The 14,706-nt window shown below is 45.1% G+C and overlaps 2 protein-coding genes across 2 annotated transcripts; one reads left to right on the forward strand and one right to left on the reverse strand.

Annotated features, from left to right (window-relative positions):
• Positions 1-2,356: 2,356 nt before the first annotated feature.
• LOC117415466 (large ribosomal subunit protein mL43) lies at positions 2,357-5,195 on the reverse strand. The gene is made up of 3 exons (XM_034025856.3): positions 4,937-5,195; positions 4,417-4,523; positions 2,357-3,061 (listed from the first exon to the last, which is right to left on the reverse strand). Exons 1-3 carry the CDS (start codon positions 5,065-5,067, stop codon positions 2,826-2,828), a joined length of 474 nt encoding a protein of 157 aa, XP_033881747.1. The 5' UTR covers positions 5,068-5,195; the 3' UTR covers positions 2,357-2,825.
• A 7-nt stretch (positions 5,196-5,202) lies between these two features.
• On the forward strand, positions 5,203-12,451 carry twnk (twinkle mtDNA helicase). Its single transcript, XM_034025849.3, has 6 exons — positions 5,203-5,653; positions 6,282-7,682; positions 8,020-8,260; positions 9,529-9,636; positions 9,788-9,929; positions 10,997-12,451. The coding sequence occupies exons 2-6, from the start codon at positions 6,320-6,322 to the stop codon at positions 11,285-11,287; spliced, it is 2,145 nt and encodes a 714-aa protein (XP_033881740.1). The 5' UTR covers positions 5,203-5,653; positions 6,282-6,319; the 3' UTR covers positions 11,288-12,451.
• The last annotated feature ends 2,255 nt before the right edge of the window (positions 12,452-14,706 follow it).

The following is a 14,706-nucleotide window of genomic DNA, read 5'->3' on the forward strand; positions in this document are numbered from 1 at the left end:
TAGAGCACACATTACCAGATGCGTATTGAAGTTGTTATATAAGGCTGCTTGTATCATGAGTCTAGTATAGTGTGCTAGTCCCTCTATTAATATCAGTGTGTGCCTGAATGCAGCACAATCCTAATGTTATCTGCTTCAGAGTTAGCATCAGTACTAGACACAAACTGTTCTAGTGCAGATTGGTCTGGGCAAGTTCTTTGAATTAAACATAAAAAGCATCCAGTCACCACTCATTGTCATTGTCATGGGCTTAACAAAGGCTGGGGCATTTTCAAAAGTGAAGGTTGTTTTAAGCTATCGAGCGAATGAAATTGGAAGATTTAATGCAGCCTTACTGAGGCAGGGAACCACAGACACTGAAGGCAACTGAGGCTGCATAAGCAGCAGTTGCTAAGCAACAAAAATATGTTTTAATGGGATCAGATTTGCAGAGTTATATAAACTTGATTGAGAGCAGAAGGGGGTCAAACCATTCAAAACTAAACTTCCTTAATTTAAATATCCTCAGATCTGAAAATAACATTTAAACTGAGCAAGTATCCTACTTAATTAAAGGGTTACTAATGTGGTTTTCATGTCTGGAGAAGCTATTTCATACTGTTCCTTACCAGCACTTTTTGTGGATTGTGTATACAGTACATATGCCATTGTCATCTTAGTGTGGCTGATCCAGAAACTGACCTGTCCCTCTGGAATGAAAGCAGTCCAGGACAGGAACGACTAAGACCCTCAGTGAGTTTGAGGGAGCAGAACTGGGAGGAGCACCAATGGACAAGTCCACCACATTGACAAGCGAATGGTTACACTCCCAGTCGCTGGCTGTGCACAGTACCCGCGGTTACACTCCCAGTCGCTGGCTGTGCACAGTACCCGCGGTTACACTCCCAGTCGCTGGCTGTGCAGAGTACCCGCGGTTACACTCCCAGTCGCTGGCTGTGCACAGTACCCGCGGTTACACTCCCAGTCGCTGGCTGTGCAGAGTACCCGCGGTTACACTCCCAGTCGCTGGCTGTGCACAGTACCCGCGGTTACACTCCCAGTCGCTGGCTGTGCACAGTACCCGCGGTTACACTCCCAGTCGCTGGCTGTGCAGAGTACCCGCGGTTACACTCCCAGTCGCTGGCTGTGCACAGTACCCGCGGTTACACTCCCAGTCGCTGGCTGTGCACAGTACCCTCGGTTACGCTCCCAGTCGCTGGCTATGTTTACACACACAGAGGTAGCTATGACTGTAGAGCTACTAGTCCTCTTTTATCATTACACAGGTTTACAACAAACCTCCAGTGGGTCTCACTGTGTGGTATGTAAGGAGTGAAATATGCACTGCATTAAAGTGTTTACAACAATTTAGAAGGATATTAAAGAAAAGTTCTATTTTTACCCCCCTAATCGCGGCTGACCGGGTTTCCAGCGGGTTGGACTGGATCTTTCAACTGGTCGTTCTTGCTTTTCTTCTGTCTCTGTAGCTGGTTAAACGTAATTGATTGAGCTACAAGTTTAAACAGATGAACCTGCTTTGAGGTTATTCTGAGAAGTCTGTTGTGAAATTCCTGACAGTGCTTTCTGACAGTCATGAGGAAGCACTGCTAGCTTCACTGATCCTTGCTTTATTTGTTCTGAAGTTGTGCAATAAGCATTTCTTAAAGCAAGCTTTGAAACAGGATTACAGGAGATAAGGAAGTGTATTTCTGTCTCGGTAAGATGATCAGTTTGGTGCACTTTGACCCATGGAACGATGTTAATCGTACCAAACTGGCACTGGTCTGCCCCCTCCGGGCATTCCACACTCGGAATGAACATTCCCAAAATCTACAAAGGTTCAGTCTGATGACGGTGTGATGACATAAAACAAATCTCTAAAAAGCACGTTCCCCTCTGGGTGCCGACAGGCACTGAAGCACAGCCATTGTTTAATCAGCTGTTGTTCTTTAGTTGACTTGTTCTGGTGGTTAACTGGCACACCTGTCTCTTCACGTGGGTTTGGCTGCTATCAGGTCCCTTCTCTGCATTGCAAACATACCTGTAACTCTATCCCCAGAGGTCGGGTCTGTAGACAACGTATCCTGCTGCTACTGCACTACTGTCTCTGGAACCCATTGTTCTGGTAAAACCTGAAATCTGTACTTTGTTTGGTTGCCACTATGGAATAACAATATCCTCTTAGTGTCTTCATTACACCCAGTTTGAATGCAGTTTACCAACTTCAAAAATCCTAACAGTAGCTTGTTATTGTTTGCTACAGGAGAATCTTATTACTCTGCGAGTATTTATGCCTGGCAGAGACTGATCCAGCACCCCCCCCGCCCCCAGACTGTAAATGTGGTGCACCTGCTCAAAGCAATTAACTAACCACATGTAAGAGAATGACAATTCTTTAATAGGATTCAGAATATATTGTAGTACAACATGAGATTTAATATAAATCCATTTTAGGCAATACCAGGAAACATGAAACAATGAGGGCAATTACTCATTTGTTCCTGTAATCACTTGCATTATGTTTGTTAACTGCCTGGTTAATAAAACAAACAGGGTAGTATCATTTCTGACAGTTACAATGCCTCTTTTAATCAGTAAGCAAATGGCAATGCTCCTATGGTGCAATTTAAATAGCATTGGATACATGTCACATTGCCCAGCACAGACGTTCTCTGATGAAAAAGAATCCTGTGGGTCTGTATTTCTCATGGTGTTTGTGGTGGTCTGAAGCTCTGCTTGGTTAATGGCTCTGTATTTCTCATGGTGTTTGTGATGGGCTGAAGCTCGGCTTGGTTAATGGCTCTGTATTTCTCATGGTGTTTGTGGTGGTCTGAAGCTCTGCTTGGTTATTTGGGAGCTGCCCCCTGTGCCTTGCTCTCGCTCTGGATTCCCTGCACCCTGAGGGAGGGGGGCCGGTTCGTGAAGGGGTGCCACTGGCCCTGGATGCTGGGGCTGTCGGTGTGGATGGGTTTGCGGATCCGGATGACCTCCAGCCCAGACTGGCTGGTCAGCTTCTTAATCAGCTGGGTGATCTCCTCCGAGGTCTTGCTATTAATGGGCTCCTCTTTCACAGTGCCGTTTACTGGAAACATGAAGAAACAAAAGTCAGCTGGCCACAGTACAGAAAACACACTTTCGGAGTTAACATTGTCAACGATGGCTCCTTTACTAGAGAAATGGTGCCAACGTTTATATCACAATGCATGCTCTGGCCTTTCAGGAACATTGCACACAACTGGACACGCGTGCGTCTCTGTTTCAACGTCTGAAAATGAGAAACGTATTTGCATGAGCTGGTCACAGCATGGTAAATATTTACTGAAGGTGGTTAATGATTTCTTTGTGTCAATACCAGCCGTTGGTCTTATCTGTCTTCCCTGTTCAGGCCTGCCCACGCTAGGAGTGGGGTTGCTGTGGGAATCTAACAACCGTTCCTAACAGCGTCCTTCAGCCTTGCAGCTCTGTCCATCTAACATTTACAATCCCAGTTAATCTCACCTAGGACTGGATGTACTGTAGTCACTATCTGGAGTGTCGGTTTGCTTACAGTTTTCTATGAGGTCTGACTCTGTGAAACACCAATCTCTGCTGTGCAGGAAAGGTTTGCTCATGTGCATGGATTCCCTCTGCTCTCTCACTACCCACAACACCATGAGATGTGGAGTTAAGAGCAAGATAGGAAAGGCTGAGAATAAACTAGTGCATATTCAGCAGGGAATTCGGCACAGCTTGTACTAACTGTATAATGATAGCTAATGAAGAATGTGTGTAACCAGCACCATCTAGTGCATGAACTTTGTACTGCACTACTTTAGATGTGAGAAACACAGTCACATGGGTTGGACTCACCCCGTTTTATACATGCACATTTAATCAATCAAAACATTGTCATTGGAATGCTTAAAGTTTTGTGAATAGGGCCAAAAAAAACACTGATACTTAGACCTTTGGTTTCTTGAAGTGAAAATCTGGTTTAAGAGGTTATTTGTAGCAACCAACCAACCCAAGCATTAGAGTATGTAGCTTCAAATGACATCAATTTCACTTCCCTCTTACTATCCTATGGTACTTCCAATCCCTCTGAACGGTTCTCATTGGATTTTGTGATAACGCCAGTGTTAAGATGCTTTTATTCTCTTTCACCAGGGATACATGTAACACAGGCTAGAGCCGCAAAAAAAGTGTCTGTTTAGATTGAAGAACCAGCGTCATCTACTGAAACAAGCTTCCTTCTGCATTGCAGTCGATACACAGTACCTGTAAGGTGCTGCTCTTACAGCAATGCGGTGAAAGAGAATGTGGCAACTTCAACGCAACAGCGCTCCAGTGAACAAACGACAAAGACATTTAAACACACAATTCGAGCAACTACAATAAGAGTCACAAAGACTGACTGCACATGCATTAGAACGAGGTAAACTATGTCTCTATACTTACAGTATTCCGCAATGATTTTCGGAATTCTGCAGCGCTGGGGAGTCACGTAGACCACGATCCCAGGATTCTGTTTGGCGAAGTCCACCACCTTGTCTTCAATAAACTCTCTAGGACAAGGAAACGGATCAGAGGATTACGAGGGATTTCCATTCAAGACGGAGAATGTTGTATTATATCTTTAAGGCTTACGCAAAGGGACATCAAACTGAAAACCTCTGACTGTTATTAAGCATTCGTTTTCTTTATAGAAAAACAACTGTTAAACCCCAGTCTAGCCCAGTCAGGGATGCTACCTGTCCCTGTCATCCCTGGATTGTCCCTCAGAGATGACGATTCTAACCCCGTGGGGACAGTACTGTTTGCAAGCAAGTAATGCGGATTAGCAGTGTGTCTGTCACATTAATCGAGAGCTTGGCTGAAACCACACTGCATTTGCCAATCGATTGTTAATTCTGTAATTACCACCCCTGTGCTGTTTATCACCGGGATGTTGCTGTATTGAGCTCTGTTTAATTATTACCTGGCACCAAGGGAAGTCTGCGCATCCTTAGAAAAGACGAGGGAAATCCGTTTGATCTGGCACACGTACCGCCCGACTCCATTCTGTAAGACGCTCTTCAGAAAGCGGCTCGCAGTGCCTCTAGAAGTCATGCTGGCTAGCTCGGAGTAAGCGTGTTAATATTACAAGACAAGGAAGACCATTCTGATGCGCTGCACCGAGGAGGGTCACACAGGGGACACGTGTGTGTGTGTATGAGTGAGAGAGTGCAGTACGGGAAGTCGTCCGGTTAGGAAACAAAGGGCAGGGGCAGAAGAGGACCGAAGTTCCCACTTCGTGTTAATGTTGGGATTATCTGTGAAACTGACGCTTTGTCACGAAAAAACATATAAAATAATACATTTCCAGTCGCCCGTGTTATCACTGAATAGTATTCAAAATGTAACAGACGTGGCAACAATGACCAGGGGTGTTTGTTTGGTTGCAGCCCGGAGTGGTTTTGTGAGCACGTCCACATGGCTGCACAAACATAACGCGCCGCTGCGAGCAGGCAGAGGTAGACATGTGGGGGGCAGTTATACTAAGAGCATCGCTTTATTTATGTTGTGTACATGCTCAGATACAAACAAAACACATATTTAGCAACATAGGCTGCCTTGTTCTAGCTGTATTCCGTGATGTGCTTTTCTCGGTTGAACTAAAGTAGGGGCAATTGATGGTAACACGATTGATTTACAGGTATTGAATTGCTTGTTCAGTGTTATTGTTTTTAATATTATTAGATGTTATTTGCAAACAAATATGCATTTAGATGATTCAGAAACACGCAAACATTATTTTAGTTAACAAAGCAGATCTGAAATACGGTACGAAGTCATTAGGTTACCGTTATTTTTTGTTTTATGTGCAGTTATGTGGGTGAGATTCAGAGTCTCGGAGATTCAGAGTGTGGAGTAGTGGTTAGGGCTCTGGACTTTTGACCGGAGTCTTGTGGGTTCAATCCCCAGTGGGGGACACTGCTGTTGTACCCTTGAGCAAGGTACTTTACCTAGATTGCTCCAGTAAAAACCCAAATGTATAAATGGGTAATTGTATGTAAAATAATGTGATATCTGTATAATGTGAAATAATGTATAATGTGATATCTTGTAGCAATTGTAAGTCGCCCTGGATAAGGGCGTCTGCTAAGAAATAAATAATAATAATAATAAAGTCTAACACACAGCAGACAGAACTGACATCAAATCTCATTGCCCGTGGTTGTCATTGAATCATGCATACTGTGTGATCCTTGGTTATTTTAAATTCCACTTTTTGTTCCATGGGCAACCAACTGTTGTTCATGTCTTTGTTTAATTTCTTCCAGACTTTAAAACGATGTCTGTTCATTGCTAACTGAAGAGAATGCAGCAGGCTCTCGTCTTCTTAAGGAGGCCAGCCATGTTTCTCCAGGAGGCTTGTTGCAGTGCTAGGAGGCTGCACCACGTGAGCCACTACTCCACCTTCCTGCGGACTCAATGCCAGCGCAGCCCTGTGTGTGTGCCGACTCCAGCTCCGGCTCCATTGCATTCCCTGCCATGCAGTGCCTGGCTCTACAGCACCCGGAGGAGCTTTAAAAAGGTTCTCAAGTCATCCCTGGACTGCTCTGTGCCCCCAGTGAGTGTGACTGAAATCAGGCAGTACCTGCGCTCAAAGGACATCCCATTTCATGACGGTTACAGCTGCCTGCACACCCCCAGCCTCTTCATGGAGCGAGCGAGTGGCTCCGATTTCACAGAGAAGGAAAGCTTCTCCCTTTTTGTTGATAAAACCACAGGCCGGTTCCTGTGCAAGGAGACCCTTGTGGAAGGGAGCTGGGAGGACTTTCAGGACTGTGTGGAGGTGATGCAGAAGGAGAGGCAAGGATCCCTCAATCCGGAAGTCCTGTTGGGCTATCCAGACAGTGAGACGGAGCTGAATGAGAAGGAGATGGACCGCCGGGAGGTCCAGAGGATCTGGTCCAGCTCAGTCCCCCTCTCAGACCTTCTTGAAGATGATGCCCAGCTGGTGAAAGTCATGTTTGGCATGGGAAAGGTCTCCAGTGCCACCCTGAAGAAGTTTGGCGTGAGGTTCTTCAAGCCCACCAAGAGCCTGGTTTTGCCCTGGTTCAGCGGCCGGGATTCCAGCCTAAGGGGGCTGAAGCTGCTGTCTGCTGACTACAAGGGTGAAGGCCAGGTCATCTACAAGGAAGTCACTTTTCCCAAGCCTGGTCTCTACCACAATCTCTTTGGTCTTCACTTGATCGGCCACAAAGACACTGAGGTGGTGCTGACCGGCCGGGAGGTGGATACCTTGGCAGTCAGCCAGGCCACAGGGCTGCCCAGTGTGGCCCTGCCACGAGGGGTGAGCTGCCTCCCCCCAGTCCTCCTGCCTTTCCTGGAGCAGTTCAAGAGGGTCACGCTCTGGCTGGGAGGGGACCTGCGCTCCTGGGAGGCCTCCAAGATCTTTGCCAGAAAACTGGGTTTAAAGCGCTGCTTCCTGATCCGGCCCGGGGAGCCCCAGCCTTGTCCCGGCGATGCCCTGGCCAAGGGGATGAACCTTAACAAGATCCTTAAGGCCTCCATCCCTGCCGCCCACAAGTCCATCATCTCCTTCAGACAGCTCCGGGAGGACGTCTTCGGAGAGCTGGTCAACAAGGAGCAGGTGGCCGGAGTGAAATGGTCAAGGTTCCCCGAACTGAACAAGATTCTCAAAGGCCATCGGAAAGGGGAGCTGACTGTATTCACAGGTAACTGGCGCAGTGTTCTATGTTGTTGGGAATGTAATTGAATACATACATTATACATAGGAAAGTGAAATAAGTAGATGCTTCTCGCACTTGTATTCAAAATGCATTTTCCATAAACAATTTTCAAACTCTTTCTTAGATATTTGCAGGCTTCAGTTTCCAGGTTATTCCATTAAATTGTTTTGCACTTCTGTGTCGGTATTGCTTTTTTAAATACATTTTTTACAGTTCAAGTGTGAAAAGGCTGAACCACACTTCCGTTCTGCTGCACTACATCACAGTGTGTTCGAGTGGAAACAGCACATGAGTTACACTGTTCCTTTGTGCTCTCCTCCAGGACCCACGGGCAGCGGGAAGACGACCTTTATCAGCGAGAGCGCTCTGGACCTGTGCATGCAGGGTGTGAACACGCTGTGGGGGAGCTTTGAGATCAACAACGTGAGGCTGGCCAAGATCATGCTGACGCAGTTCAGCCAGCAGAGGCTGGAGGAGAACCTGGACCAGTATGAGGAGTGGGCAGACCAGTTCGAGGAGCTGCCCCTCTACTTCATGACCTTCCACGGGCAGCAAAACATCAAGTAATGGACCCCTCTTACACCCCCTTACAACAGCTATTGATGCTCTGTGTATATATATATATATTTATATATATATATAATATATATATATATATATTATATATACACAGAGCATCAAAAGAAACGTATCACTATTATAACACATTTATTTAAAAAAAAAAAAAGGTATATAAATGATGGACATTGACGAAATGTTTTTAGTTTCTTTTTAATCACTCGATCATTCATCCTTGACCATGACACGCTTGAGTGACTATGACTGAAGCATATGCACTTAATCACCTCATTAGTGAGACAGTTGATTGGGCTCTGGATATGGAGTGATTTCAGCTGTTGAATTGCAAGCTGGAATAAAAGCAATAAAGAAAATCACAGAAAAAAAAACAATATGCCACGTCAAGAGAGCAGCGCCTTCATGCAATCGGCATGTTGGAGGCTGGACTAGGGCAGCTTGCTGTGGCTCGTCATCTTGGGTGCTCACAGCCGGCAATATCAAACCTGGCGACGGTATAACCAGACACGCTCTGTCACTGACAGGCCACGAAACTGGGAGACCAAGAGTCACAACACCTGCCCAAGATCGACAGATCATTTTGCAGCATCTTTGTGATGTCAATTGTTAATCAGCACAAGAAAGTCACTGCACCTGCTCTAAAACAGAGTTTGTCATTTTTCGAGCACATCTAGTGAATTTTATCCAAATGTAAGTGATAAGTTTCTTTTGTTGCTCAAGTATAAGTGATAAGTTTCTTTTGATACTCAGTATGTGTGTGTCTATGTATATATATATATGTGTGTGAACATAATTTAGATATTTTATTTAACATCATGTAATCGAAGAAACGACAAAATGATAAAATGATATTGCAAAAGTCTACCGGAAGCCATAATAGTACAGAATTTCATGTCATGATTCATATGGAATGCTACAAAGCGGTATGTAATTCAAAATGTTAACGTAACGTTATGCAGACTTTGTGATGCAACACTTTTGGCCGTAGCTGGAGGTGGTTTTCAGCATTGTGCAAGATACAGTCTACAAAAGAATAAGCATGAAACCTTCATTCACTCCTCTGAAGTTGGCTGCGTGCCTCTGTTTGTCTTTCTTAATGAGTCAGTGAAGCTTACAAAATACTGAACAGCAGCTCTGCCCTATGAGCTGTATCTGTGAAAACTGCTCCTCGGTAGATGGGATGGGTGGGAGCTGTTTTCTCAGACAGTGTAACTCTTGCCTTCATGTGTTAATGCCACACTCTGTTTCCCCGCAGGACTGTGATTGACACCATGCAGCATGCTGTGTATTTGTATGACATCAGCCATGTGGTGATTGATAACCTGCAGTTCATGATGGGCCAGGAGAATCTGTCTGTGGATAAGTAAGTTAAAGCCTGCACTGCTGTGCACCTCACTGCACCTCTTTAACTGGCCGTGCTGGGAACTGCTCAGACACTCATGTTAAGCTTTGTTTTGTGTGTGTGTGTGTGTGTGTGTGTGTGTGTGTGTGTGTGTGTGTGTGTGTGTTTTCAGGTTTGCTGTGCAGGATCACATCATCGGCACCTTCCGGACATTTGCCACAGGCAACAGTTGCCATGTGACCCTGATAATCCACCCCAGGAAAGAGGGAGATGACAAGGAGCTGCAGACAGCCTCCATATTCGGGACTGCCAAGGTGAGTGCAGAGCGCCTCCTACTGGTGGGAGCTCAAATGTACACCTTTCCAGTGCCTGTGTTTAAACCGTACCAGAGGTTCATAAAGTATACACTTACCAAAGTACCCCAAAGTCCTTTATTGCTGGGTTGTAATGCTTTACTGTAGGCTTCCAAACTACATAGAGACACTCCCTTAAATGCAGTGCTAAATCAAATGCTGCATTATAGCTGGATAAAGCCATTCCAGTGGGACACCTGACTCCAGGACATTCTAAATATATGTTTCCAGCCACCCCAGGAAATGCAAGACCAACATAGAGCATGGTAGGAGAGCTGTTGCTTTATTGATGAGGAGTTTGGCTAGAAAATTACACTTTCATTTTTGATTTTATTCATTCATTCTTCAAGCAGGACTAAACCCATTGAGACTAGACCTCATTTACAAGGGTGTCCTGGCAAGATGACCAGACACAGACAGCAGTCATTTCACATCATTGAAACAACATCAGTTAGCATACTTTAGAGCAGTCCCCACGCCTCCTCAACAGAGGAGACAAGCGCACTCCTATTCCAGTCAGCATATTCAAGTCCTGTAGGAAAGCCTGCTCACTGACGTGTTTAAGTTGTCTCCTCTCAGTTATCCTGGGCTTCAATTTAGGAACCTCACACTTTCTGATACAGAAAATGACCTCATGGCCACTCAGCGTGACAGATACCAAGCCCGCTAAGGAGATTTTTCATGGCGTGTTTGTCAAAATAAGGTCAATTGTTGTAGCTTGTTCTGGGTCTTCAGAACTGCACCTGGTAGATATGTTAATAAGCTGACTAAAATCATGTTCATCACAGAATGCTTTAACCCTCTAAGGGGCACGTGTCCCACAAATGAAAATGATGCTAACTTTGGTATTTTTTGCAGTGAGATGTACGAAACAGGGTTTAAAACGTACTGACAGGTTGGATCTGGTCAGTTTCTTCCTTATGAAACCTGAGTCCCTCTCAAATGTATTTTAGGAAGAAAGCACTTGCAGAAGCACACTCTTTCTTGCGTCCCTTCAGGGGTAAGCAGTAACGCATGCTTGCTTGCAGGCCAGCCAAGAGGCAGACAACGTGCTGATCCTGCAGGAGAAGAAGCTGGTGTCCAGCCAGGGGAGGAGGTCCCTGCAGGTGGCAAAGAACCGCTTTGATGGAGATGTGGGCGTCTTCCCCTTGGAGTTCAACAAGACCTCCCTGACGTTCTCCACACCCAGGAGCAAGACCAAACTGCGCAAAGTCAAAGGGGACGCAGCAGAGACCCCCGAGAAACCAGTGAAACCAGTGAAGACACTGGCCAGCGCTGAGAGAAGCCCTGCAGAGGAGGGGACGAAGAAGAAGAAGTAGGGAGTGGACTGTTTAAAATCTCCACACAGGAGAGAGCTCTTATCATGAAGTAGGGAGTGGACTGTTTAAAATCTCCACACAGGAGAGAGCTCTTATTATGAGGAAGCAGGGAGTGGACTGTTTAAAATCTCCACACAGGAGAGAGCTCTTATCATGAGGAAGCAGGGAGTGGACTGTTTAAAATCTCCACACAGGAGAGAGCTCTTATTATGTAGGGAGTGGACTGTTTAAAATCTCCACACAGGAGAGAGCTCTTATCATGAAGTAGGGAGTGGACTGTTTAAAATCTCCACACAGGAGAGAGCTCTTATTATGAGGAAGCAGGGAGTGGACTGTTTAAAATCTCCACACAGGAGAGAGCTCTTATCATGTAGGGAGTGGACTGTTTAAAATCTCCACACAGGAGAGAGCTCTTATCATGAAGTAGGGAGTGGACTGTTTAAAATCTCCACACAAGAGAGAGCTCTTATCTGAATTGTTGTGGTGTGATTGATGATGAACTTGAGCTCCTGCTGATTGCCTAGCACACAGCACCAGTCAGTAAAAGAAGTCAGATGATTCTATACTGCCAGCGAGCTGCTGTTTGTAAAACTAAGACTGACCTTTTAAGTTCCTTTTATTTATATTTGATTGGATGTAAAAAGCGATGTGAGTGAGTGCCCTGAATCAAGTGGATGGAGAATGGGACAGAAGGACGTGAGATTAGAACCATCACATTGGCTGCTTTCATAATTTGTGCATTTCAAGATGAGTTAAAGTCACGATTGCAGTTCATTAATGCAATCACAACATTGACATCTTTGTTATGCATACGAGTCCAAAGGAAATGGATTAAGGGTGTCGATGAGTGTTGACCACGACTCGCTCTTCTGTTACAGCAGCTGCTAAGCGTCACTACTGCAGTTAGTAAATACCATGGGTACTGTCACTGCGTTGTGCATCACATTCTGTAGACCTCTGTTGTGCTGTACTGGAATGCATTTTCAAATCAGCAGCACATTTAGCAGTAGGGCAATGTGTGTTTGACAGAAACAGTACTGCTAAAAAATTGTTTTACAGTATAGCCCTCATTTTTATACCACTAAGCATTTATGTTATCTTGTTGAAGATATTGTTACCTGAAGTATTTGTACTTTTAATAATAAAAAAAATACATTCAACTGATATGTTTTGCACTGGTTGCAATCTTTGAATTCTCCACAAGGGGTCAGTAATGGAGCATGGTTTGAGTCAGATGGGTGTTCAGTGAATTGTGCACAGGACATGTCTGGATAATGAACTGAGAGAATGAATTGAGAAGAGGGGAGCTGGGTGGATTTTGAAAGGATGTAAAATAGATCAGAGGGGTCAGTGAGGTGATAATAAGAAACATTAGTAAGTAGATTTTATGAGGATTACAGTTTAATACTTATTACAATACATGTTGCTTATTTGATGATTTATGTAATCCAAAATATAAGATGATTATGTTAGGACCCCAACCTGAAATACGCCCCCAACTAGATCATGTTCAGGGTGGGGTTGTCTTGCGAATGACCCCATAACCGCGATGCAGAACATTCACTTAATCCGAACCTGATCTGAAGATCATCCGAAAACACTACAGGACCTGCACAGTGCACAACAGAATACAATAACGCATCAAATAGCAACCCTAATATTCTACATTTAATGAACCCGATCTAGATGGGGGGGTGTTTCGGGGTTGGGGTCCTAACAGTAATCTACACTCTCCTGGATATGCTTCTTGTGCAGGATGGCTAAATCTTCCCCGATACTCCTGAGTGCTTGTGGGTGTCTCTTTCATATTGCTGTTTGTAAATTATTTGTAATAACATCAGTAAGGTCAATGGGGAGGTTGTCTTGGGACACCTTAACACTGATTGAATGCATTTACTTCCGTATGGCAATGAGTTTCACAGCCATTTAATGAACTAGAGCAGGAGTGTTCAACCGCAGGGTCTTCTGGTTTTCATTCCACCCGAGTTCTTAATTACTTCACAGAACCAATTATTTTCTTAATTGGGCAACACTGATGATTTTAAAGATACCCAGAAAACCTGCAGGATTGTGGCTCTCCGGGACCAGGCTTGGCCACCCCTGAACTAGAGCCATTTAAAAAGGCCCAGGCAAACTTCCAGAGAAACATGGGGAGCCACTGGAGAAAGACAAGGCGTTCTCCCTCCTATCCAGGTACTGCTGCACACAAGAGCGCAGTAAAGAAGCATTGAAACACATGACTACCGTCAGTCGTAGAAGTGTACATACAGATTAGGTATTGACCAGGGTTGGGGATAATTCCTGTTTTTCAATGTCAATTTCCAATCCCCAGTCCCTTTTAATCAATTCTAACACATCATTCATCAAAATTGCAATTAGCAGAATTGTGTGTAAATGAACTTCTCACAGTGGCAACACGTTATTCAATTCCAGTCGCTGTTAGTCAATGAAATTGGCTTTAAATGAAAGCAGCTGAACAATCACAACAGTTATTATGGCTCTAAAATATAAATTCCAATTCCTTCGAAGAAATTGGAATTGGGAATTGATTTTAAAAAGGTATCGCAAATGGAACTGGAATTAAAAACCAGGAATTGACCCGACCCTGGTGTTGCCCGGAACATGCAGGTAGTCTACTGGACTAAACGAAATCTAGAGAGCCATTTACTGCAGCATGTTTCAGCAGCACCACAGACCTCTTTGCTCTGAGATAAACTCTGAACACGGCTGAGGATAATGCAGAGCCGTTTCATGTGAAGAGTGAAATGCACCAAGCAAGCTGATGAAGCAGGTCTGAGATAAGAAGTGTGGAGCCTGGGGAACCCGCTGGGGGACAGTCCAGTCTCAGGAATGCCTGGGAAACCCGCTGGGGGACAGTCCAGTCTCTGGAATACCTGGGGAACCCGCTGGGAGACAGTCCAGTCTCTGGAATGCCTGGGGAACCCGCTGGGGGACACTCCAGTCTCTGGAATGCCTGGGGAACCCGCTGGGGGACACTCCAGTCTCTGGAATGCCTGGGGAACCCGCTGGGGGACAGTCCAGTCTCAGGAATGCCTGGGGAACCCGCTGGGGGACACTCCAGTCTCTGGAATGCCTGGGGAACCCGCTGGGAGACAGTCCAGTCTCTGGAATGCCTGGGGAACCCGCTGGGGGACACTCCAGTCTCTGGAATCTTTGTTAAAGCCGCATAAACAAAAAAAAAAAGGCAATTTCACGCTTGACTGGAGGACAGCATTTTTAGGTGCGGTTTACTGCATCAGATTCAATATAAAATTACGGAGTGTACATGGCTAGATGCTTTTAGTTGTGAAGGTGGTTTTTTGTTTGTTTAAGGTTTAATGCATTTTGTTTCTGTTGACCTGCTGGTGTAACTCTGGAGTATTCTCTTGCTGATTTAGAAAATAGGCTCAAAGAAATGT

This window comes from Acipenser ruthenus, chromosome 7 (assembly GCF_902713425.1).
Source record: "Acipenser ruthenus chromosome 7, fAciRut3.2 maternal haplotype, whole genome shotgun sequence".
NCBI classification, from domain to species: domain Eukaryota; kingdom Metazoa; phylum Chordata; class Actinopteri; order Acipenseriformes; family Acipenseridae; genus Acipenser; species Acipenser ruthenus.

Coding starts and splice junctions, on each gene's coding strand:
- LOC117415466 (XM_034025856.3), bottom strand. CDS start 5,067: ATGACTTCTAGAGGCACTGCGAGCCGCTTTCTGAAGAGCGTCTTACAG. Junction 4,524..4,936: donor CAGACTTCCCTTGGTGCCAG/GTAATAATTAAA, acceptor TCCTTGTCCTAG/AGAGTTTATTGAAGACAAGG. Junction 3,062..4,416: donor GAAAATCATTGCGGAATACT/GTAAGTATAGAG, acceptor TCATGTTTCCAG/TAAACGGCACTGTGAAAGAG.
- twnk (XM_034025849.3), top strand. CDS start 6,320: ATGCAGCAGGCTCTCGTCTTCTTAAGGAGGCCAGCCATGTTTCTCCAG. Junction 8,261..9,528: donor CACGGGCAGCAAAACATCAA/GTAATGGACCCC, acceptor GTTTCCCCGCAG/GACTGTGATTGACACCATGC. Junction 9,930..10,996: donor CCATATTCGGGACTGCCAAG/GTGAGTGCAGAG, acceptor GCTTGCTTGCAG/GCCAGCCAAGAGGCAGACAA.